At 41.0% G+C, this 23,815-nt stretch overlaps 1 protein-coding gene across 5 annotated transcripts in view; it reads right to left on the bottom strand.

Annotated features, from left to right (window-relative positions):
* Smpx (small muscle protein, X-linked) overlaps positions 1–10,556 on the bottom strand; it is a 53,619-nt gene extending 43,063 nt beyond the window's left edge. For 2 of the 5 annotated variants that reach the window (NR_103722.1, NM_001252591.2), the window contains exons 1-2: positions 10,216–10,556; positions 6,517–6,573 (exon numbers count right to left, since the gene is read on the bottom strand). Coding sequence is in view for 1 of the 5 variants with exons in the window: in NM_001252591.2 (NP_001239520.1) it covers positions 6,517–6,555 (39 nt within the window). In the remaining 4 variants the exon portion in view is untranslated. Of the gene's footprint in view, positions 1–2,555; positions 2,596–6,516; positions 6,574–6,791; positions 7,170–10,215 lie in introns of those variants that run through there. The other 3 variants (NR_045569.1, XR_387086.3, XR_387087.1) reach the window with 3 other exon arrangements.
* Between the last annotated feature and the right edge of the window lie 13,259 nt (positions 10,557–23,815).

Raw genomic sequence — 23,815 nt, 5'->3', positions numbered from 1 at the left:
AAATTAAAAACCTAAAGCTGTAGAATGCATATTTCTTGAAGTGTGGAGGTGATTCAGAACATCAAACTTTCCCACTCAACGGCTTTGAGAAACTCCCACTCATTCACTGTTCTTCACCCATGATGTTTCATGCTGTAAGGTCCTCTCCCCTCCAACATTCTCTTCTCAACATTCTTTGTTCTCTTTAACAATTTTCTAAATGACTCAACTGTAATCTTGTCATCCACAGTAAAGCACATTTGAAGAAAGTACTGTACAGCTTTTAAGAAAATGTGCACAATTGGTTGAAGGGCAGGTTATATTTATGAAGTACTTGTAAATGGCAGTATTAAAAACATGACATATTTTAGTCTGGATATGACTGCTTGCCTCATGTCCCAATGTTTGAGACTTCATCAAAGCATCAGAGGGCATTAGTTGGAGTAACACCAAACCCACTTGAGAGTGAGACTGCTATATTCAAGTTCTTGCTGAACTTTAAAGAAACCAGCATTATAAATCATAAACAGCGTGCTTGAGTGGTTTATGTAAGAAAGAAACAGTAGATCTATGATCAAAGAAAGGGTCTTGCCTCTACAGTAAAACAAACATCAAATAAAAATTATCTTTTGTTTTAAATTTAAGTAAAAGATACAAAGGAAAGCACTTGTCACTGCTAGGATTTTTAGCTTAATCAATATACTGATTAAGTGACCAGACATGCAGGGTGGTCGTCTGCTCCTTTGTAATGAGGACTGTTATACACTCGAAATCCTGTTGTTGTTTTAACCATAAATCCAACCCCAGGAAAAACAGTCTATAAAACCTGTCTGTAGACTGTCTTTGCTTTGGCAGAAGCTGCTTTCTTCTTCCACGGAACCTTTATGCCCTGCACTGTGGAGAGTAGAATAGTGTTAATGGGTGGGTAAAATCAAGATGTACTAAAATGTGTGGGATGGAAGTATTTTGTTCTGCATGTGGGCTGCATAGCAAGGGAAAGTTATCCATAGTAAGTAACCACACACTCCCTAAAAACTCCGGACTTCAAAAAATCTTGTCCTTGAATATGTGATAAAGGAGTTAGATTTAGGATCACACAAAGCTTGATTAAAGTCAGTTTAAGCCAGACATAATACAATGGCCATACTTACTTATATTTCAAGGGCATATTCATCATTGGATTACTTTGCTTTGTGCTTTTCAGTTCAAGCCAACTTTTTTTTAATATGGCTTTAAGTGGCTATCAACTTTTTTTTGTTGGTTTTTGGTTTTTGGATTTTCGTTTTGGTTTTTTGGTTTTGGAGACAAGGCTCCTCTGTGTAGTCCTGGCTGTCCTGGAACTCACTCTGTAGACCAAGCTGGCCTCGAACTCAGAAATCTGCTTGCCTCTGTCTCCAAGTGCTTAGATTAAAGGCATGTGCCACCACTGCCCATTGGCTATCAACTTCTTAATTCAGACACTATGAATATTGTTTTCCCAAGTGGGCTTGGCACTTGTGGTTTCCCTTGAGATGGTCCACAGCCATTCACCTCTATCAGGGGTGGAATGGTGGGGAGAGTTAGAAAGAAACCCATAGAATACTGCATTTTAGGATCACACTGAGTGCCTGAATCATGGGACTCAGTCCTTTTTGGCTCATGATGTATGAAAATCACATTGCCCTGTAGCAGGTACACAGTAATTGAAGAACTACAGCTATGTTTGTCATACAAAAATTAAGCCTTAGAAGCTACTCTCAAGAGACTCACAGACTACTAGAAGCTGATCAAAGCCTTAAAGGTCACGTGACACATCTACTTACAAATTAGGAGGACCATTCTAGTGAATCACATAGCACATCAATACTAGGGCATAAGACTCTTCTGGTTAGCTATGATGTTCTTTAGATCTCATGGGAGAAGACAAACGTCAGAAAGAATGGATCAATGACAACCCAGAGATGACTGGATCTGTGAGAGCTGAGGTTCTGGAGGGGCCTGTGACAACTCCCAAAATAGCTGTGCTTAGGAGGACCAGGCCAGTGGCTGGTATCTCTTGTTCTCATTAGAGAAAGCTACTGCACAGATGGCTGATGGGATTAAGTTTCTCAGCAGTTCTAACTTTCCCTGCCACCTGTCATGTCACATCCCATGACCCAGTACACAGAGTGTGCTGATGTTGCCTTGGTTGCAGTTCCCATTATAATCAACAATGGGATCGTCAAGTTGCAATCCACAGGACAAATGTAACCCATCATCAAAGTTTTAAATAAGCTGTTGGAAAACAGGCACATTCATCCACTTTATGACCCCGTGACTACTTCAGAAAATAATAGCAGACATGATAGTTGAAGCAGACCAAAGCCTAACATATTTGTTGTCTGTCTGGCCCTTTCTAGAAGTTTTGTCAACATCTGATATAGATAACTTTATAAGCAGCTTGAAGAGCTCTCTCTAGTCCACAGAAAATCAACTGGTTCCTTCAGAATGGTTTTACATCATTGGCTGAGACTTAATGCACTGGGAAATAATGGTAATTTAGATTCTCCTTACAGTTCAGAGGCCATCTTAAGCAAACATGAAAGACAGCTACCTACCTTCTGTAAGGATGAGCCGAATTTTATCCTTCCTGTTATTCTGGCATATGGGGGAAATGGAATTCCATGAGAAAAAAAGCAATGTCATTCCTTGAATTGTATAGACAGAATAGTCATCTTTTAAGAAGTATGTATACTAGCAACCAGAGATTTGTCATAAACTACCTAGTTTATGTATTACAACAGTCCTCTTATATAGCAGTGTTTGCCTTGGTTTTACAGAAAAGTAAACAAAGGATGCTTAAAGTCACAGATATTTGTAACTGCTTGACTCTATATTTTTTTCATACACTCTTAAAGTTGCCTATGAAAAGTACAGTTGAAAGAATCGTTCACTCAGTCCAGACAAAATAGAGATCTAAATCTAAGCTGTTAGAAATTTGCACTGTAAAACAGAATTCTGCAAGGTTGCTCACTGAAAAGTCCAAAAGGCTTGGAGAACATTGCCTTCATGAGAAGAATAGATTCTATTAAGAATAATGGACTCTGAGAAAGTTTCCAAAGTCTTAATCTAATTAACAATATCCCATGAAATTTATGGTTTTCTAAGGCATACACTTTGGGAACTGATAAAATAGATAGTGATGATAATGACTGATTGATGAATGATAGCAGCCATTTATTAAGTAATTACTATCAGTTAGGCACTGGCCTAGCATCTACATCTATTAAATTTATTGCATACTTAGTAGAAGCACTATGAAAAATCTTCTGCTACTCATTCTATTAACAGATAAGCAGAGGATGAAGAACAAAGAGGTTAAATTGCTTGCTCAAAGTCATATGGCTGTTAAGTATCTTAGGCTATGACCTTATCAAGTACAGAGATCAGGTATCAACTCATTGTTGCATACCCTACTCCTGGTACAAAATATGCCCCCCCCCCCAGAAAATTGCAGTTGAATTGGATTAGATATATACTATGCCCCCTGGAAATGGCAGTTAAATTGGATTGAAGATAAGAGTCTAATAAAAAGAAGTGACTATGGACTGGAAAGATAGGTCAGAGGTGAGACCACTGGCTGCTCTTTCAGATGACCCAGGTTCCACTCCTATCATCCCTATAGTGGATGCACCTCCCTCATCAGGCTTCTGTGGGCGTTGGCACCAGGCACACATGTGGTGCACATATTTACATGCAGACAAAACATCCAGACGTAAAAATAAAATATTTTTTTAATTTGAAGTGACTAAAATGTGTTGATTAGACCATTTTAAAGCATCTGGTGATATTTACTCAATTGGAGTGCTCTCTCATCAATCAGATTTTGTGTTTGCTTCAGAGAAACTCATGATCTCAAGTTCTTATTATGAACCATTATGTATTATGTAATTACTTCCATAGTTTGTTTAATGTGCCCTATTTAAGGTTAATGTAAAGTTGATAGGAAAATACAGGATAGTGCTGATGCTAGCCACAACGAAAAAAGATTTCATTTGAAAGTCCATTAAATTGGCCTTTCAATGAGACATCAAACAAATATATTGAAAGAGACAACACCACATTCACAAGGAATGGCTGATTGCCTTTGTTAGGAAAGTAGGGGTGTGTGTGTGTGTGTGTGTGTGTGTGTGTGTGTGTGTGTGTTGTGATGCAACATAATAACGGCTATTGAGAATGGCCAATAGTGGCGTTTTAAATATTGCAGACCTTAAAATACATCAAGGTCAAATTTAGTAAATAAAATGCTGGTGAATTTTCAGTGGAGATTTATATGAGCCAGAGGGCACTACAAAAGAAAAATCAATACACTTTCAGCTTTAAAAGGAAGTGATGAAAAAGCAGCTTGATAGCATTCTGAAAAATAAAAAGGAAATTTTCTGTTCAGCACTTCACGAGCACAGAGTGCAGGGATCACGACTCTGAGATAAACTACCCTTGTGATCATAAATAGAATGACGGCTGCTCTCCAGTGATTATTTACTATGCTCGTTTGTTAATTCCTAAACGGAATTACTATTGCATCCATGCCACAGGTTTGGAAATGGAGGTCCAGAGGGTAAAACAGCAGGAAATCCTTTTCTGTCTTTCTACACTAGCACAAGATAGATTCAGGACTGTGGTCTGTGTTCAGAGTCCTTGGTAATATTTGAATATCATGTAAAACAGAAAATTCAAAGGCTCAAGGTTCAAGAATCCAAGTGGCAAAATAATGCCCACTACTATTGTCAGGATACATCGGAGACTCACAAGCTAGAGATACCAGAATGCTCAATACATAGAAGGGAATCCTTCCAAATGCATCAGCTCCTCCTTGGGCTTGCTCAGTGACAGGTTTCCAGAGACTGGCATACATCCCGCCACTTAAGAATTCCATCAATTTAAGGGTAGGCATTAGTCATGACAAGTACAGATCCATCTCAATAACACCCTCCCTTTTACCATGCTGTAAACATGGATTTCTTCAGCCTTCAATATCTTGTTCACAGTCTGGCCAAATGCAGACCCCAAAAGTCAGTCAGCCTTTTGTGGTTGTGTTTATGCTGGGTCAGGGCATTATTGTTCCAAGATTCAGGAACCACTGTGGGCTGCAGGGCGCAGCATTTAAGAAAAGTCCAGGAAAGGAAGGAGTTTCTTGGGAGAAAGCACAGCTAGATGCTGTGCTGATAAAAGGAAAACAGAATTTGACAAAAAAGTATTGTTCCCAGAGTCTCTCAGGCTGGGAGCTATTTGAGAGTCAAACTCAGATCTCTCCAAAGAAATAACAGATTTAGTCTTGAGAAAAAAAAACAATATTGAAAGTTATTTTCATAGTATTTGTATATTTCAAAATGCCAGCTTTCTGTATCTCCTCTTTGTGGATGACACAAACCAGCTTAAGCAACCAAAGAGGAAGTTTGTTGGAATCGCATGAAGAAAATTAATAACACATAAACTTAAAACTCACAAGGGTTTGGGAGAACAGTTGACTTTAAAGGATATTGCTTAAAGAGAGATTTATTTTATTAGTGCTGGGACTCGAACTCATAGCCTCACATATACTACTCATGTGCCCTACTACTGAATTAAACCTCCTGCCTCAAAATACACATTTGAAACAAGTGAGTCAAGCAAACTATGACCTACAGCTCTATCTATATACCAGTTGAATATAAAACTGAAAATCAAATGTTCTATTCTCTATCAATCGGCCTATAAAAATCCCATATATATTTTAATTAACAAGTAATAGCTATACATCTTTATGGGGAACAGTGTATTTTAGTATTATATATACATACATACATACATACATACATACATACACACAGAGAGAGAAATATTTATGTATATATACATATATATGTATATACACATATATATACTTATTCACTTTACATCCCACTCACTATCCCCCCTCTAGGTCACCTCCTCCCACACCTTCTCTATCCCCCTCTCCTTCTCCTCTAAACAGGTGGGGGCTGCCTGGGTATCCCCCAAATCTAAGCACTTCAAGTCTCTGCTAGGCTAGGCGCTTCCTCTCCCACTGAGGCCAGACAAGGCAACCCAGCTAAACAAAGCTAGCCCATGTACAGGCAACAGCTTTTGGGATAGCCCCTGCTCCAGTCGTTCAGGACCCACATGAAGACCCAGCTGCACATCTAGCAGTATTTGTTAATACAAGCATGCCAGATATACTGGTCAAATCAGATGCAGAAGTGTTTTCTACTTATTATTTTGGAGCCTTCAGGAGCCTCTCTCTGGCTCTTCATAAAGGATAGAATAGGTTATTGCGAATCTAGTATGTTTAGTAAAATGTAATTCTCATTTTAAAACTTTGATTGTTTTACAATTCATAGCAATTAAAAACAGCTTCAGCTCTCGATTATACCCTGTCAGTCTTACAGCCCTTTCTCAATTCTGCCTCCTTAGCCTTATAAAGAGGAACTTTTTCTTCTTAAAGTTGATAATCAGAGATGAACAATCGCAGTAGGTCAGAAGCCACAGAGCCGATGGTAAAACACAAATAAACCTACTTACCTGGATGGCTCTGACGTTGGAAATTGGCTGCTTCGACATATTCACAAGGTCTTAGCCCTAAAAAAAAAAAGACACTGTTAGAGGTGGCAGCCTTCAGATTCAAGGTCGTGATAAATTAGAATTTAACTCATGATTCAACTGGGCAGTCGCCCCTTTCACTGGCCATATATTCTTTCAGTCTCAGTTTCTGCAGTTACTTGGAGACTCTCCTTCCCAATGCCTCAGGGAGAGGGAACACTAGAGCACCCCGATAAATCATTCAGGAGAAGATATACCGAGCCTTGCCACTGACGAAAATGATAGGTGATCAGAAACTTGAAAGGCCCTATCCTCTCTTCACCTGCCCTCTTGACCTTCTGCCAAGAGCCAAAGAGGCGGTACCAGTGAAACACCTTTGTTCGGCACCAGAGGCTGGCTGCTGCGGCTTGAAACTGAACTTGTGGTCTGTGCTCGCTGTTACCAGGGCAGCTACTCGGTTCTGCAGGGGCAACCATTCTCCATGATGACAGCTCGGCCTTGGAATACTCTCTCAGCTGTGCGAATATATCTTCTCCCAGCAACCTTTGAAGACATTTGGAGACTCTTTGAAGAGCCGAGTTCTTTAATCTTCATATGTGTCCCACCCAACCATCCCCAACAAGCCTAGATTATAGAAACAATAGAAGCCAGAATGTTCTGGAACTATCTTTCTTCGGTGGAACAATCTTAGAAAGAAAGTAGAATTCCATGACCATATCAGATCCTCAAAATGGAGAAGCACTTTTTTTTTCTCAAACCTTCTTTAAACACCGGAGTCCTAACGTTGAGCACGGGAACCAAAGCCCACCTGGAGATATAGGCTATGGTTTGCTGGAGCTAAAGGAACAAAGAACACTAATGAACCTGGCTCTAGCCTGTTTTTTTATAGCTGTCTGTTAAACATCAACCAGACCAAGTAAAAAGTTTAAAACTCATTGAATTCAAAACATTCTCTGTTCTCAATCGTAACTATAAAATGAGTTGACTGAATTCTATCTACTGACTGCTATGCATGTGTGCTAACATGGGGCTGAGCAAACACAGGGAGCTGTGTTAGTGTTTCACACAAGGCCCCTGAAATTTGGGCACTGGCATTCAATATTTCTAAGTCTGTTTCCTCTTCCTTAAAATGGTCCTGCTTCACAGACTATGGGAAGACTTGAGTGACAGAATTCCTCTGATCAGGCTTTCTGAACTCTAAAGCATGGTGTGGGTGTTTATCTCATTTATGCCAATAGCCATAACTCGTGGCTTCTGAGTGCTGTGTTCATCTGCAGCTTTAAATGTAGAGACGAAACCCCGACCTTGGGAGCTCCCAGAAACTGAGCCACCAACCAAAGGGCATATATAGCAGAGGGCTGCCTCGTCTAGCCTCCTTGTGAGAGGATGTGCCTAGTCATGGAGGAACGTGATGCCCTTGGGAGGTGGCATTCCCAAGGTGGCATCTATTCTATGAAGATAAAAATTGTGTACTTATTTTTAAGATATCCACAATTACTATAGCTCAATACATAGTTTGGAGAGCTATGTACATGGAAATAACATACATGAACTTTTAAACTTTCATCTAAATATACTGCTTCTATAATAAGGGTCCAGAAAGAACCAATTTTACTATAATCAAAAATTAAGTAAGAACAACAGGTTGAACAGTTAGGGATAAATTTTTCTCTATGATCCTTTTCCAGTTGAGTGCTACCTTCTCTTCTGCATCAAAGACACATAAAGAACTTTCTAATTTGACATTCTAGGATACACACCTCAATGCCAAACTGATAGGCTTAGAATAACTTAATTTGTGATGCTTCCTTTTGCCAAAAGCTAAAAGAAATAATGTAAAAATAATAATCCTTATGAGACTTAAAAGACCTGACCAGTGTTTGCTATGTGTGTATATGACTAGAGTTTAATTAACATTGTTTTTATTGTTACTATATATTAATTTAAATTATGAAAATTCGGAAACACCTTTATGTGATTACAATAGCAAGTTGAAATACAAAAGCATCAGACAATGAATGGTTTTATTTATACTGCATTGATTTTTGTACGTAGTTTTATTTATTTTTTCACTGACTAGTTGTACCAATTACAGTATTTGCTAGGAAACTCTGAGCCTACTAGATGGATGGACCTTGTCTCCCCTGTCTAGTTTTGCTATATTCTCATCTGTACATGGATCTCTTCTTAACATCTTTGTCAATCTTTGATAGAGACATCTATAAGCAAGTCAATTCTCTCCCCGCTCTCATTTCTCACCATCAGGCTAGAGAATATGTGTATAAATCAGTTCAGCAGCAATTCCTGCTGTCCTCATTATTTGCAGAGAAATCAGGGCAATGCACAGTGATGAATAAAAATAGACAGTGTTCCCTGGCTGTTTCCCTAGTTGGGCATTCACCTCCATCAGGATGTATCGTGTAGTGCATCTTCTCTTGACATCTGCATGCCCCTTCTGTGAATGGAAGAAGCATTTATAAACTACCCTACCACCACCCACTTCAGGGCCACTGCTCTTCATCCAAAGAGATACTCTTTACAACATGCAACTGCTGTGTCTGTCTGCTGAATCTGGCTAAAATTTGAAACACTGCAAGTCTGACAAGGCATATTGACTTTAATAAACGTGTGATGCTTGCCAACTGGGCACAGGTAAGTTTGCCTGGCAGTCTCTGGGAACTTTTAATGGTCTTTGTGCTGAGTCATGGTTGGTAGACTCCCCCTCCCCTTTGCTTTTGATTGGGCAGCATCTAATATCTAGCTTCTAAATAAAACCCTCCAATGTTCTAAAACTGGTCAACATTAATATCACTAATTTCACAAGAAGAGATGGAGGGGAAAATCAATTGCTATTTGGAGAGAAGAGCTTTGTTTGTTCTTTTTGAAAGGTCAAGGAAATGAATAAAGCACTATCTCAAAGGGATTTATTTTCTGTCCTGAAGCTAAAAATAATTCCAGAGGAGGGGATAGTATGATGCTCTGACTACTTCAATATGCTGGGAGGAAAGAGAGAATTTTTGCATTTCCAATCTGTGCCCACATAGACAAGGACACTCTACCCTGCTGGGTATAAGAAAAGAGTGACCAGGGCAAAGCTCTCCGAAAGATGGTTTGGTCTACACAACTTTGTTGTTGAGACCTAGCCTAGCAGTTAGGGAAAGGAGAAAGGGATTCTAAACTTATATCGTGTAACAACTCTCACCATCATTTTCATTTAGACGGGATTCTAAACTTATATCGTGTAACAACTCTCACCATCATTTTCATTTAGACAAACAAACACACACAAAAACTAATATTCCAGATTTACTCTGATTAATTCTCAGCTTAGAGAGTGTTGTCAGTCTGCGGCTGACTGTAACACTGGCCAGCAGAGCTTCAAGGTCACAGTTACCATATCTGGACTGTGGACATTCTATTAACAGCCCTGTCAGTGAAAATCCCTTCTGTTCAATACCCTTTCAACATATATGTACAGGAACACATGCACGCGCGCACGCGTGCGCTCACACACACACACTTTATAAAATAGAATCCGGGATACCACTAGTGTACAGGGAATTGACAAAGAAGCCACCCAGTACTTAGCAACCTACAAAGTTATGAGTAGTTACTTTAAGTTAGGGATCAAGAAAAGCTCCTTGTGAAAGTTGAGAGTGAAAGCTGGGTCCTTCTGCTTACCTGCTCTCTGGATTGGTTTACTGCCTGAGGACAGTCCCAGGCGGCCAGGTGCAAAAACACAAAAAGCGCTTTACAGGATAGAAGGAACTCCCGGTGTCCTCTGAGCGGGGATCTCAATTCCAGTGCTTTTCATGTGGCTGAAATAGCTGGAGTGCTCTGTCTCTCTCCAGTCCTGAGAGCTGCTCCTGGCTCGGGCTAGAAGGGAACTCGCTTTAAGGCTAAAGTGTTAAAGAGAATTCCTGTCATAGCTCACAGTTGTTCTTCCTAAATATAGAGTTTGATACAAGCCATAGGCTGGCTGCCTCTGAAAGGCTTGACCGTGTGGAAAGCAGGGCTCAGATATCAGCCTGGAGGTGGCTACGTTATCTTTCTGCCCTCCTAATCTTCTTGAGGAGGCTGGCTGCATTCTCTCACAGTTACTGAGGGGTGTAGTGAACTTCGAAAAACTAGGAAAAGTCTATCTTTAGCTATATTATCTAGAGGACAGAAAATGAGGAAAGGTTCATTAAAAATTGGGGGATGCAGGGTGCTGATGTCGGACGTTGCTTGAATCCAAGCTTAGTAACCTGGGAGCTGTTAAAGTTAATTAATAATCAGCACTCAAAAAGCAGTCACCAAATAATATAATTATACCATAACATCAAACTATAAGCCATTGTCCTAGTTTGTAGGTCAAACGTGGTTAAAAACAGACGAGCTGGCATGGTTGCTGGCCGTGGAGATGTTGCTAACTTGGCTTTCCTTGCTTTTATTGATGCATTAACCTTAGAGCTTGACACAAAGGAGACAGAAGAAGAGAATAAAACAAAGGGGAATGGCTACTTTTAGGTTTGGCAAGGGGCAAGATTAGGTACCTGGAAAGACTTTTTTTTTTCCAAATCCTAAGGCTCTTTGTATTGAACATGGCTTTTTTGATGAACTTCTTTAGTCTCTGAAATTAACTTCACATAAAGTTTCCCTTCGGGAAGGGCATGGTGGCTCACACCTTTAATTCTGGCATCCAGGAGGCAGAAGCAGGTATACCTCTGTGGTTTAAGATCTGTCTAGTCTACATAATGAGTTCCAGGCAGCCAGGGCTATGGAGAGTGATCCTATCTCAACAAAACAATAACTTAAACATAAACATCAAGAAAAATGAAGAGCTACCACACTAAACCATCTTCCCTTTGGTAGAAACACTCAGCAGAATAGACAGATTTAAAATATATCCCCTGGGTGACCACACTTCAAACCATCATGACAGGACATTCTCAGCACCAGACATCATCAACCATTCTTGCTATGTGAGGAAAAGAAGCTTTAAATTCTCTGAGTCAAGCACCACGTCCTGGTCAGGGGTGAAGTCACTGAGCACAGAGGACATCAATGGGGCACAAACTTGTACAGTGGTGAGTGGTTGTCATCTGAGCATCAGTGCCAGCTGGGGCCTCTCAGAAGCACCAAGAAGGCAAGCACTTTACTTGACTTCATTCCATAACCCCTTAAAATTTCCACTACTGCTGTCAGTTTAAGGCTCCCATAAAAGTCTGCACCTGCTGTGCAGGGAGCCACTGGCACACACGTCGGCACATACTGTGTCAATGAGTGACAATGAATGGGGCTCAAGGAGACAGGGGACAAGATAAGTCTATTTCTGACAGGGACGGCCAAGATGAGGAGCAAACAAAGCAAGAAGAGTCTCACTCAAACTGTGGAAACTGGGAAACCCGAGGGTACTGGACATTGATGGGACAGCTTAAGACTTTTGGGCATATTTCAATAAAGATCACCTTAGAGGAACAGAGCAATGTTGTTCACAAAACCATAATTCACCCAAGTCCCTTTTACCTGTGTACATATCTTCACCTCTACTGGATCTACACACACACACACACACACACACACACTACAGTCCAAGAGTGCAGCTTTCATTTGAATCATTTTATTTAGTCCTCTCTGTGAAGTTAGTGACATTGTGCTCATTGTTGAAAACACTAAGTGAAGACTCCTTCTGCTAACTCAGTCAGTCCTTCCTAGATTTTTTTTTTTCAGCCAAGATCTCATTATGCAGCTTTGGCTGCCCTGAAACTTACTAAGTTGACCAAGTTGGGCTCAAAGCCACTGAAATGTGCATGCCTCTGCCCCCCCCCCACCCCCCATCCCCGCCAACTGCCGGGATATGAAGTGTGTACCATACACTTGGCCTATTCCTAACTTTTGACTGTCAACTTCTTTCCTCAGAACAAAAAGCACACTCAAGGAAGCACATACTCCCATGTACATACATCTCTGCATATGCACATGTAAGTACAGTATCAATTAGGGTGCAGCCCTGAATAACAGGCATCTCATCATCTCACAAACCTAGGAATGTGAAAAGAGCTAATTCTGGGCTTGTTCAGAAATTCTATGATGTCAAAAGCGCCAGGCTCTTTCACGTTCGTTGTCCTTGCCTCTCTGAACAAGTCAGCATTTTATCCTTGACATTCCAAGATAGCAGACATAGCTCCAAGAATCAGGATCTGTAATGGACATCTAAACAAAGAGAAGTGGTGACTACGGAAAAGAAAATTCTTCCTCGGTTCTCCAAAATCAATTTCCCCATATAGCTTAAAAATAAAATAATAAAGTAAGGGTGCAGGGGAAAGGGTCTCACGCCTGCAAATAAAGTAAAGAAATAAATAGATGGCAAAAGGTGAACCAAGTGTGAATGATAGCAAAACATAAAATACCCTACAAAAAAATTGGGATGCCCTTAGCAATGAAGAAGAGAACAGTAGCAATACAGATAAGCTATGCACACATATAAAAGGCTTTATATAAATGTACTTTTCCACACAGGGCCGCATGAAATTTGCATCACCTTAGAAAGCATATATATGCTTTTGTACATGGGAACATATTTTTTAATAAATTCAAAGGAGAAAAAGCCAATATGAAAATTCTAGAATCACATTCCACAGGATATACAAACACATAAAATTTCAGTTAAGATGTGGGATTTTTTTTTTTTTGCCGTCGTTGTTGCGGCTTTATGTTGTTTAAAGATTTATTTTATTATTTCTTTGTGTGTGTGGATCGACATGCTTATGGAAGCCAGAACAGGGTGTCGGATCCCCTGGCACTGGAGTTGCAGACAATTGTGAGCAGCTTGGCATGGATACCAGAACTCAAAGACAGAAGAGCAAGTGCAGTATGGGCTGTTAACTGCTAGTCATCTCTTCAGCCCCAAGGCACGATTTTAATCCTAATAAAAACATAAGGGATAGTAAAATATGGAAAAGGCTTTAAAGTATAATACTAGTATCAAGAAAGGAATCCAAGGGCTGGAAAGATGGCTCAGTTGTTAAGAGCACTGACAGAGGTTCTGAGTTCAATTCCCAGAAACTACATGGTGGCTCATAACCATCTGTAATGGGATCCCATGTCCTCTTCTGGTGTGTAAGAACGCAGCTACAGTGTATTCCTATACATAAAAATATACAAATAGATCTTTTTAAAAAGGAATCTAGAGAATATTGTTACTTTTTTCCAAGTAAAAATTTGAAACACATATGTAACAATAAAATCACTTCAAAAAGCTATAACTTAAATAGTATACATATTTTCTATATGCACATTTGTCATAGAATTAGCATGTTTATATAAAACCAAGAGGAAAATTAACAGTTAACTTGGATATCGACCACAAAGGATAGAAGAAATGGCTAAGAGGTTAAGAATTCTCTTGAAGAAGACCCAAGTTTGGTTCCTAATACCCATGTTGGGCAACTCACAAGTGCCTTTCACTCCAGGTCCAGATTCAATGCACAGCTCACTTGCTCTCTGTCTCTGTCTCTCTGTCTCTCTCTCAATCGCTCTCAGTCTCTCTCTCTCTCTCTCTCTCTCTCTCTCTCTCTCTCTCTCTCTCTCAATCGCTCTCTCAATCGCTCTCAGTCTCTCTCTCACGCGCGCGCACACACACACACACACACTTAAAATAAATCTTTTTTAAACAATTTTTATTAGATATTTTCTTCATTTACATTTCAAATGCTATCCTGAAAGTCCCCTATACCCTCCCCCTGCCCTGCTCCCCAACCCACCCACTCCCACTTCCTGGCCTTGGATTTCCCCTGTACTGGGGCATATAATCTTTTCAAGACCAAGATAAAAAGGGAGTGAACCTAGAAGAGATGGGGAGTTGGCGTGGGGAGGGGAACTGGGATGAGTCGAGGGAGGGAAACTGCTTGAGTTGTATTTTATGAGAGAAGAAGAAAATAAACACAAATTTAAAATAAATCTTAAAAAAAGGAGATACACAAAGAATCTTATTTTCTAGAGCCAGCAAGACAGGTAGGTCAGTAGGTAAAGGCACTTGCTGTCAAGGCCCAGGACACTAGTCTGATTCTTTTTTTTTTTTAATGTATTTTCCTAAATTACATTTCCAATGCTATCCCAAAAGTCCCCCATACCCTCCCCCCCACTCCCCTACCCACCCATTCCCACTTTTTGGCCCTGGCGTTCCCCTGTACTGGGGCATATAAAGTTTGCAAGTCCAAAGGGCCTCTCTTTCCAGTAATGGCCGACTAGGCCATCTTTTGATACATATGCAGCTAGAGTCCAGAGCTCCAGGGTACTGGTTAGTTCATATTGTTGTTACACCTACAGGGTTGCAGATCTCTTTAGCTCCTTGGGTACTTTCTCTATCTCCTCCATTGGGTGCCCTGTGACCCATCCAATAGCTGACTGTGAGCATCCACTTCTGTGTTTGCTAGGCCCCAACATAGTCTCACAAGAGACAGCTATATCTGGGTCCTTTCAGCAAACGCTTGCTAGTGTATGCAATGGTGTCAGCGTTTGGAAGCTGATTATGGGATGGATCCCTGGATATGGCAGTCTACTAGTCTGATTCTTGAGACTCACATGGTAGAAGGAAAGAACCAAATCGCACAAACATGTCCTCTAACCTCCACATGTGCACAGTTATACTCATGCCTCACTCATACACACAAATAAATATTTAATAAAAATATTTAAGGAATCTATTTTCCAAAGTATGTAATAATTTAAGTTCAGAATTCCATTTGGGTGTATAGGATGCTGTGGGCTTATCTCTGTTTTGTACATGATAGAATGCACTGAAAGATTTCCAGTCATATCTCTAGAATAAAATTACACTATTCATTGAAAATTCATTCATGATTTGGGGAAATAGCATAGCAAATGGCAAGTGGAGTGGGAACTGCAACGGGACCTTGTCAGGGACACTGTGAGCCACTCCACTTCTCACCTTAGCTCCTGTTTCTGAGCCATGATTCGATCCCTCTCCTTAGACGTTAGCTTCCTTCCACATGCACCCACAGAGAGGAAACCTTTCCTTTTAAGGAGAAGCAATGTGTAGAATTGTCACTCCATCCGTGACTACAATATGTTTTGAGTAGCACTTTAGCATCTCTTTCCTCCAAAGTCTAAGACAGTTTTGTTTCTTCTTTGTAGAGTTCAACAACTTGCTTCCCCCAAAGTATTCTCCTTCGATGATAAATGAATTATTTCACCTCAGAAGGGGGTTCAGATTTGCATCTCCAAAACCACACTACCTTGACTTCTCTCCTTAAAGAAATGACTAGCAACCGCTTCTCTGTTGTCCTGTGCTTTTAACTAAGTCACCTTTTAAAGGCTTTTATGAATTCTAGTGTCTATGTGTGTGTGTCTGTGTGTGTGTGTGTGTGTGTGCACGCGCGCATGTGCATGTAGACACACATGCCTCAGGGTACATGTGGAGGCCCGAGGAGTTGGGTCTACTGCTACCTTATGGAATCTGGGGATAGAACAAAAGCCACCAGGTCTTCGCACAAGCACCTCTGCCCTTCAGCCATCTTTCTGGTCCCAAGTCATCTTTTAACAAAAGGATAGCTTCATTCCACATGTATGAATAGTGTCTGTTGAGACCCAGGCACTGTACTAGATGGTGAGGGATTTAAAAATGAGCAAGAGATAATTCTATGGGCCTGCTACCCACAGTCTGACAGAGAAGACAAATAACAACATAATTGTAGGTTTTGTATGCTACAGGAAAACTGACCATTCAAACTACTATAGAGATACATGTGAAAAGGCCTGGGGTCTCACAAGAAAAATGTTCCAGCTGAATATGCTGAACTTGTACCAAGTGTCATCACTCTCCCATCCCCAGTGTGGCTGGAGAGAAAACAATGCACAAGACTGAATAGCTTGCTATCTGGCTACAGAGCTTATCACTATGGGAAAGGGACAGACAGAGCCAAGCAAACAAACTGGAATAAATATAAGTTATACATTTTAACAAAACTGAAAAAGGGAATGAGGGGAGTAGTTGTGGGCAAGAATCTCTGCAAGAAGCTCAATTGATAAGGTGAGAAAGAACCAAGAAAAACAATATTCCAGGAAGGGGTGAGTATATGTTTGAAAGTTCCAAGATAGGGGCATACAATCCCAGAACATGAAATCTAAACATATGGGAAATGGCCATGAAATGAAGTAAGGATGGTAGGGAAGCCATTTTGGCAAGATATGCTGGTTTGTTTTAAGTCTAATGGGATCTATAGAAGGTTACAAGCAGTGGTATTGCCTTGGCTTGAGTTTTAATGAGTTCATTGTTGCTGCTGATGATATATAGAGAACACCATGCTAGAAAAAGCAGGAGAAATGGTGTTGAAAATGCTACCCAGGGATCCATCCTATAAACAGCCACCAAACCCAACACTATTGCATATGCCAGTAAGATTTTGCTGAAGGGACCCTGATATAGCTGTCTCGAGTGAGGCTATGCCAGTGTCTGGCAAACACAAAAAGTGGATGTTCACAGTCATCTATAGGATGGAACACAGAACCCCCAATGGAGGAGCTAGAGAAAGTACCCAAGGAGCTGAAGGGGTCTGCAACCCTATAGGTGGAACAACAATATGAACTAACCAGTACCCCCAGAGCTAGTGTCTCTAGCTGCATATGTAGCAGAAGATGGCCTAGTTGGCCATCATTGGGAAGAGAGGCCCCTTGGTCTAGCAAACATTATATGCCCCAGTACAGGGAAACGCCAGGGCCAAGAAGTGGGTGGGTAGGGGAGCAGGGCGGGGGTAGGGTATAGTGAACTTTCAGGATAGCATTTGAAATGTAAATAAAGAAAATATCTAATAATTAAAAAATAAAAGAAAATATCTAATAAATTTTTTTTAAAAAAAGAAAGAAAATGCTACCAGTGACAGTAGACTGAATGAAGAGGACCAGAGAAGTTTGAAATGTACACTAGTTATACACTCAAAAAATCTCTTGCAGGGCTGGAAAGATGGTTTAGTGGTTAAGAGCACTGACTTCCCTTCCAGAGGACAAATTCAACTTCTAGCATCCACACGGCCAGCTCATAGCTGCCTGTGACTCTAGTTTCAAGGACTCTGATGCCATTTTGAAATCTCTGTGAGCACCAGGCACCCACATGGTGCACAGACATACATGCAGTATGACTGCTTATTCATATGCATATATTTTTTAAGTTCTAAAAAGGTGAGCTCTTTTCAATGAGCTAGATATGACAAAATAGAAAAGACAAGTGGTGAATGTCTCTTAAACTGGTATCTAAAGCCTGCATCATGAGACTTCAAGAAACTGGTATACCGGAGAAGGCGTGAAGATAGCAGTAAGCCTCCTGTACACTTCATATGAGTTTGACATCAGATCTGGCACATAGCATGCTGTTACTCTAGGACAGTGAGATAACAGACCATAGATTCTGGCTTAACTGACCTCCTGTGGTCTACCTTGTCTCATATTAGATCAGAAGACCCTGTTCTCTCCAGAGCAATCTTGCCCCCTAATCTGGAGGGAGAATTGCTACAAAGAAAGGCCAAGGAGAACCTGAACAGACAGGCTTTGTCGGATTTACCCAGTCAGTCTCCTATCAAGCATGAATTTGCAACAAAGCCTCCAAAAAAGCTAAAATGTCAAGGTTTGGAGTGCTTCCAACTAGCTGAACATGTGGAGTTTCCGGGGAAGGCACGGAAGCTCTGCCCTCTTCCCACGCCTCCCCCTATGCCTTGGATCATCTCTAGCCTTTGTAATAGCCATACCCAAAGCCAGTAAGCACATTGCCCTAAGTCCTGTGAAACATTCAAAGAAATTAAATGCCTATGGGGGAAGGGTGAGCACTCTGATACATATCTTGTTGGTCAGAAGCACAGGTTAAAAACAGCCTGGGGCTTGTGAGTAACATCTAAAGTAGATGGAGTGGGGATCTTGGAAACTGACCCCTCAACTTTTGGGCTCTGACGTATCTCCAGGTAAATAGTGTCAGAACTAAACTAATCAGAAGATAGTCAGTTGGCATCCACTTCAGAATGGCATGCTTTCTGAGGTCACAGAAGTTATATGTGCTGTTAATATATACTAGAAAAATCTAAATCTGAGTTGGAATTAATTTTTCCTTGGAGAAATGAAAACTTGAAATATCACTGCCAGCCAAGCAGTGGTGGGACACACCTTTAATCCCAGCACTTGGGAGGCACAGGCAGGTGATTTTTCTGAGTTCAAGGCCAACCTGGTCTACAGAGTGAGTTCCAGGACATCCAGGGCTATACACAGAAACCCTGCCTCATAAATAAATAAATAAATAAATAAATAAATAAATAAATAAATAAATTTTGGGCTGGGGAGATGGCTCAGCAGTTAAGAGCACTGACTGCTCTTCCAAAGGTCCTGAGTTCAAATCCCAGCAACCACATGGTGGCTCACAACCATCCGTAATGAGATATAACACCATCTTCTGGTATGTCTGAAGACAGCTACAGTGTACATATATATAATAATAAATAAATCTTGAGGCCAAAGCGAGTAAAAGCCCTGAGTTCAATTCCCAGCAACCACATGATGGCTCACAACCATCTGTACAGCTACAGTGTACTCATACGTAAAATAGATAAATAAATCTTTTTTTTTAATGTCACTGCTAACCTTGGAGAGATAAAAGTGCCAACAGATTGGATGTACTGTTTGAAAATGAGGCCATGGGCAGGAAGAGATACTACAATTAGTAAACTGTTGTCAGGGAAGCATGAGGAACTGAGTTAAACTACCAAGTACCCATGTTTTTTGTTTTTTGTTTTTTTTTTAAAGCCAGGCATGGTAGTACATGTCTGTAATCCCAGTGCAGGATAGGCAGAGAGCAGAGTGTCCCAGGAGCTTGCTGGTAAGTCATCCTAGCCAACTTGGTGAGCTCTAGGTTCTGTGAGAGACCTTGTCTCAAAAACTAAAATGAATTAGTCTTGAAAAACAATACCTAAGGTTGAACTCTAGCCTACACCTCTCTCTCTCTCTCTCTCTCTCTCTCTCTCTCTCTCTCTCTCTCTCTCTCTCACACACACACACACACACACACACACACACACACACACACAAACATATTACTATGGGTTGTATCATGATTGAAGAACTGAAGCAACATGTAAAACCACCTCCTGTGACAATGTTGAGAAGAAAGTATGATCTGTGCTGCCATTACCCCAGCATAGCTTCCAGGCAAGACAGATTATAGATCGGGAGTTTTATATCTGGGTGGGTTGATGTCTGAGTTTTACTGTTAGGAGCCTTGCCTGGTTACAAAAGATGGCCAGTTCCGGCTCTGTCTCCCCCATTACTAGGAGACTTTGCTAGGGTCACTCTTGTGAAGAGCTTCTGGGAGTGGCCAGCAGTGACTGGTACATCATCCTGAGGCTCACACCACAGGAGGGAGCTCACTCTTGACACTTCCTAGATGGCCAGGAACTAGAGGCACAACAGTCCAGAAACCCAGAATAGAACCAAACACCACTGACAAACTGTTAACGAAATGATTTCTTTGGGGGGGGGGGGTATTTATTTCTTTTACATTTCCGATGCTATCCCAAAAGTCCCCCACATGCTCCCCCACCCACTCCCACTTCTTGGCCCTGGCATTCCCCTGTACTGAGGCATATAAAGTTTGCACAACCAATGGGCCTCTCTTTCAACTGATGGCCGACTAGGCCATCTTCTGATTCATATGCAGCTAGAGACACGAGCTCAGGGTGTAGGGGTATTGGTTAGTTCATATTGTTCCACCTATAGGATTGCAGATCCCTTCAGCTCCTTGGGTACTTTCTCTAGCTCCTCCTCCATTGGGGGCCTCCATCCAATAGCTGACTGTGAGCATCCACTTCTGTGTTTACTAGGCCCCGACATAGTCTCACAAGAGACAGCCATATCTGGGTCCTTTCAGTAAAATCTTGCTAGTGTATGCAATGGTGTCAGCGTTTGGAGGCTGATTATGGGATGGATCCCCTTTGCTACTCTACTATACTCACAGACCATAATCATCATTAGAGAGTCTTCATCCAGCTCTGATGGGAGCCAAGGCAGTGAGTCACAGTCAAACATTGGGTGGAGCTTGGGGAATCCTCCGGAAGAAGGAAAAGGAGACAGAGTAGTCAAGGATAACCATAAGAACACAGCCCACGGAATCAACTAAGCAGGGATCATAGGGGCTCACAGAGACTGAAATGACAAATGCAGACCCTCTATAGGTCTGAGCTAGGTCCTCTGCATATGTTACGATTGCATAGTTTGAAGTTCCTATGGGACTCCTAACAGGAGTGAGGGGTCTCTGACTCTTTTATCTGAACTTGGGACCCTTTTCCTCCTACTATTGGATTGCCTAGTCCAGCCTTCATATAAGGGTTTGTGCCTAGTCTTATTGTAACTTGTTAGGCTATGTTCCATGTATATCCCTGGGAGGCCTGCTCCTTTTTTTTTTTTTAAAGGGAAATAGAGGAGGAATGGATCTGGGGGAGAGCAGAGGTGGGAGAGGGACTGCGAGGAGTGGAGGAAGTGGAGGAAGGGGAAACTATGGTCAGGATGGAATGTACGAGAAATAATAAAGATTTTAAAAGAAGCAGAAACTAAGAGGACTGTTCGCAATACCATAGCCTTGAGGACTATTTGCTATACCATAGTGAGGAGGCTAATGTAGGATTACAAATTCAAGGAGAACTTGGACTACATAGTGAGATCTTGTCTTAAGAAAAAAAAAGTTAGACATGATAAGACATGCTCTAATCACAGTATTTGGACTGTGGAGAAGAATCATCAAATATGAGACAAGCCTGAGGAAGTACCTGAGACCCTGAGACTTGTCTTAAAAACAAAAACCTGAGAAAGTGCTGGGAAGATGGGTCAGAAGATAAGGGCACTTCTAGCCAAGCCTTATGACCCTCGTTTGATTCTAGAACCCATGTGGTAGAAGAAGAAAACTGATTCTCAGTATTGTCCTCTGACCTTTGCATGGGTGTCATGGCATGTATGTATTCACACACACATACACACATGCACAAAAAATAAATAAATACAATAAATACTAAAATAATGTATTTTATTTAGAAACTAAAATTAAAAAGTAAATGCTAAGAAAACCAAGAAAAAAGGGAAGGAGGAGCTATCCAATGTGTGTCTAAGGCGTAGCTATGTTATTTCCATCTGAGCAATACTAAACTATGTTTTAAGCTAGGATTAGTAAGATGGGAAAGGTCAAGAGGAGGTCATTAATCAGTAAGACATAGAGTAAGGGATGAAATATAGTCCCTAACGGCAGACATACATGTGCTTTCTTCAGAGACAAAGCCAGAACAGGCAGGCAGATGGCACAAAGCTTGTGAGGATCTGCTCTAGTTTGGATCTGGAATGTCTGCAAAGGTTCATGTGTTCAATTTAGGTTTGATCTAGCAGGTATGTCGAACCTGCAGCTTATAGGTCGCATGCACCCAGGAATAGCTATGAATGAGGCCAAGCATGTTTGTAGACCACAATGTCATGCCACAACCTCAAAAGGTTGGACAGCCCTGGATATAGCCTAGCACAAAATGGAGTTAGACTCTTAAAGATGTGAGCCTAGGAAAAACAGGAACTTATATCACTGGAAATGTTCCTTGAAATAGATACTGGGACTCTGGACCCTCTGTTTCCTCTGTATATCCTTGCATTCAGGCCTCTGTGAGTTGAGCTGCGGATTCCATCACTTGCCATGGGGTGCTGTCTTCCATAGACTCATAGCAGTGGAAACAGCATGAACAGAAATTGTGAGCAAAAACTTAACCTGCCCTCTTTGTAAGTTGATTATATCAGATATGTGTTACAGTGATAGAAAGTTGACTGGAAAATTGAAAGGATTTTCTCTCAGTGCTGAGACTGTGCAGAGACTGAAACTGCAGCCTTGTTCATGAGAGGTGGATCAGTACAGAACTGCTTCCTAACCCAGTGCTTACAAAGGCTGAGGAATAGCCACAAGTTCAAGGCCACCCTTGTTTACATAATGAGTAACAGGCAGACATTGTTTCAAAAAATTAATTAATTAATAATTACATTTTAAAGTAGAACATGTCATTAGTGAGTTCTCCCCCAAGCAGATCTTTTGAGTAAATGATATGTCCAAATGCTTTATTGAGAAATTGTGATAGGCTGAGCAGTGGTGGTACACACCTTTAATTCCATCTTTCAGGAGGATCTCTGTGTGTTTGAGGCCAACCTGGTCTACAGAATGAGTTCCAGAACAGCCAAGGCTGTACAGAGAAATCCTGTCTTGGAAAAGAAGGGAGAGAGGGAGGGAGGGAGAGAGGGAGGGAGGGAGGGAGGGAGGGAGAGAGAGAGAGAGAGAGAGAGAGAGAGAGAGAGAGAGAGAGAGAGAGAATGTTTCACAGTGGTACCATACTGCCATTTTATCTTATATGTAACTAGTACATTTTTTAATTGGACTTACGGTCTGCTCAATAGGAGGAAACTCGTGTCTGATACTGTGAACTTCATTAACTACCTGTGGCTAGAGAGATAGATCATAACCCCTAGACTACTGCCATTTTCCTAAATGAATGTAATTTCTAATTTTATTTTTCAATACTTCTCCTTAGACCCACAGATACATGTTGCCTTCAACCTTCATCAAATAAATTCATTTTGCAGAGATCCACAACTGGCCAAAATGCAGAGAACAAGTGACCATGGGGTGCCCAGCCCTAACGGATACATCTACAACCCCACCCTTCATGCTTAAGGCTCAGGGAACACCATGGAAGAATGAGAGGAAAGATTCTGGAGCCAGAAGACCGGGGTACCTGCTGTGAGATAGTGTCTTCCAGATAGAACAGGGATGCTGCTTTTATGAAATTCAATAATACGGTTGCCTAACAGGACCTGCATAATGATAATACCAGATGACATGCCAATTAGAGTAGGGGAAATCTCACAAGGCCCCACCCATAGATAAAGAGCAGTCAATGGTTGCTGAGGGAGGGAGAATCAGTCTGTTCCAAACACACACACACACACACACACACAAACACACACATTTGTTCTTTATATACTATATATATATATATATGTATATATATATATATATATATATATATATACACACACACACATATCACACACACACACACACATATATACACACACATATATACTTTTGGAAGAAAGAGTCATGAATTTGAAAAGGAGTGGTGAGGAGTTACAAGGGGAGAAGGAAGGGTAGAAATAATATAAATATAGTACTCATACATAAAAGACTCAAAACTAATTTTTTTCTAAAGTTTCCTTGGAGTTGAAGAGA

This window comes from Mus musculus, chromosome X (assembly GCF_000001635.26).
Source record: "Mus musculus strain C57BL/6J chromosome X, GRCm38.p6 C57BL/6J".
NCBI lineage: Eukaryota > Metazoa > Chordata > Mammalia > Rodentia > Muridae > Mus > Mus musculus.
Note: the sequence above shows the minus strand (reverse complement) of the source record. Positions and strands in the feature narration are given on the sequence as shown.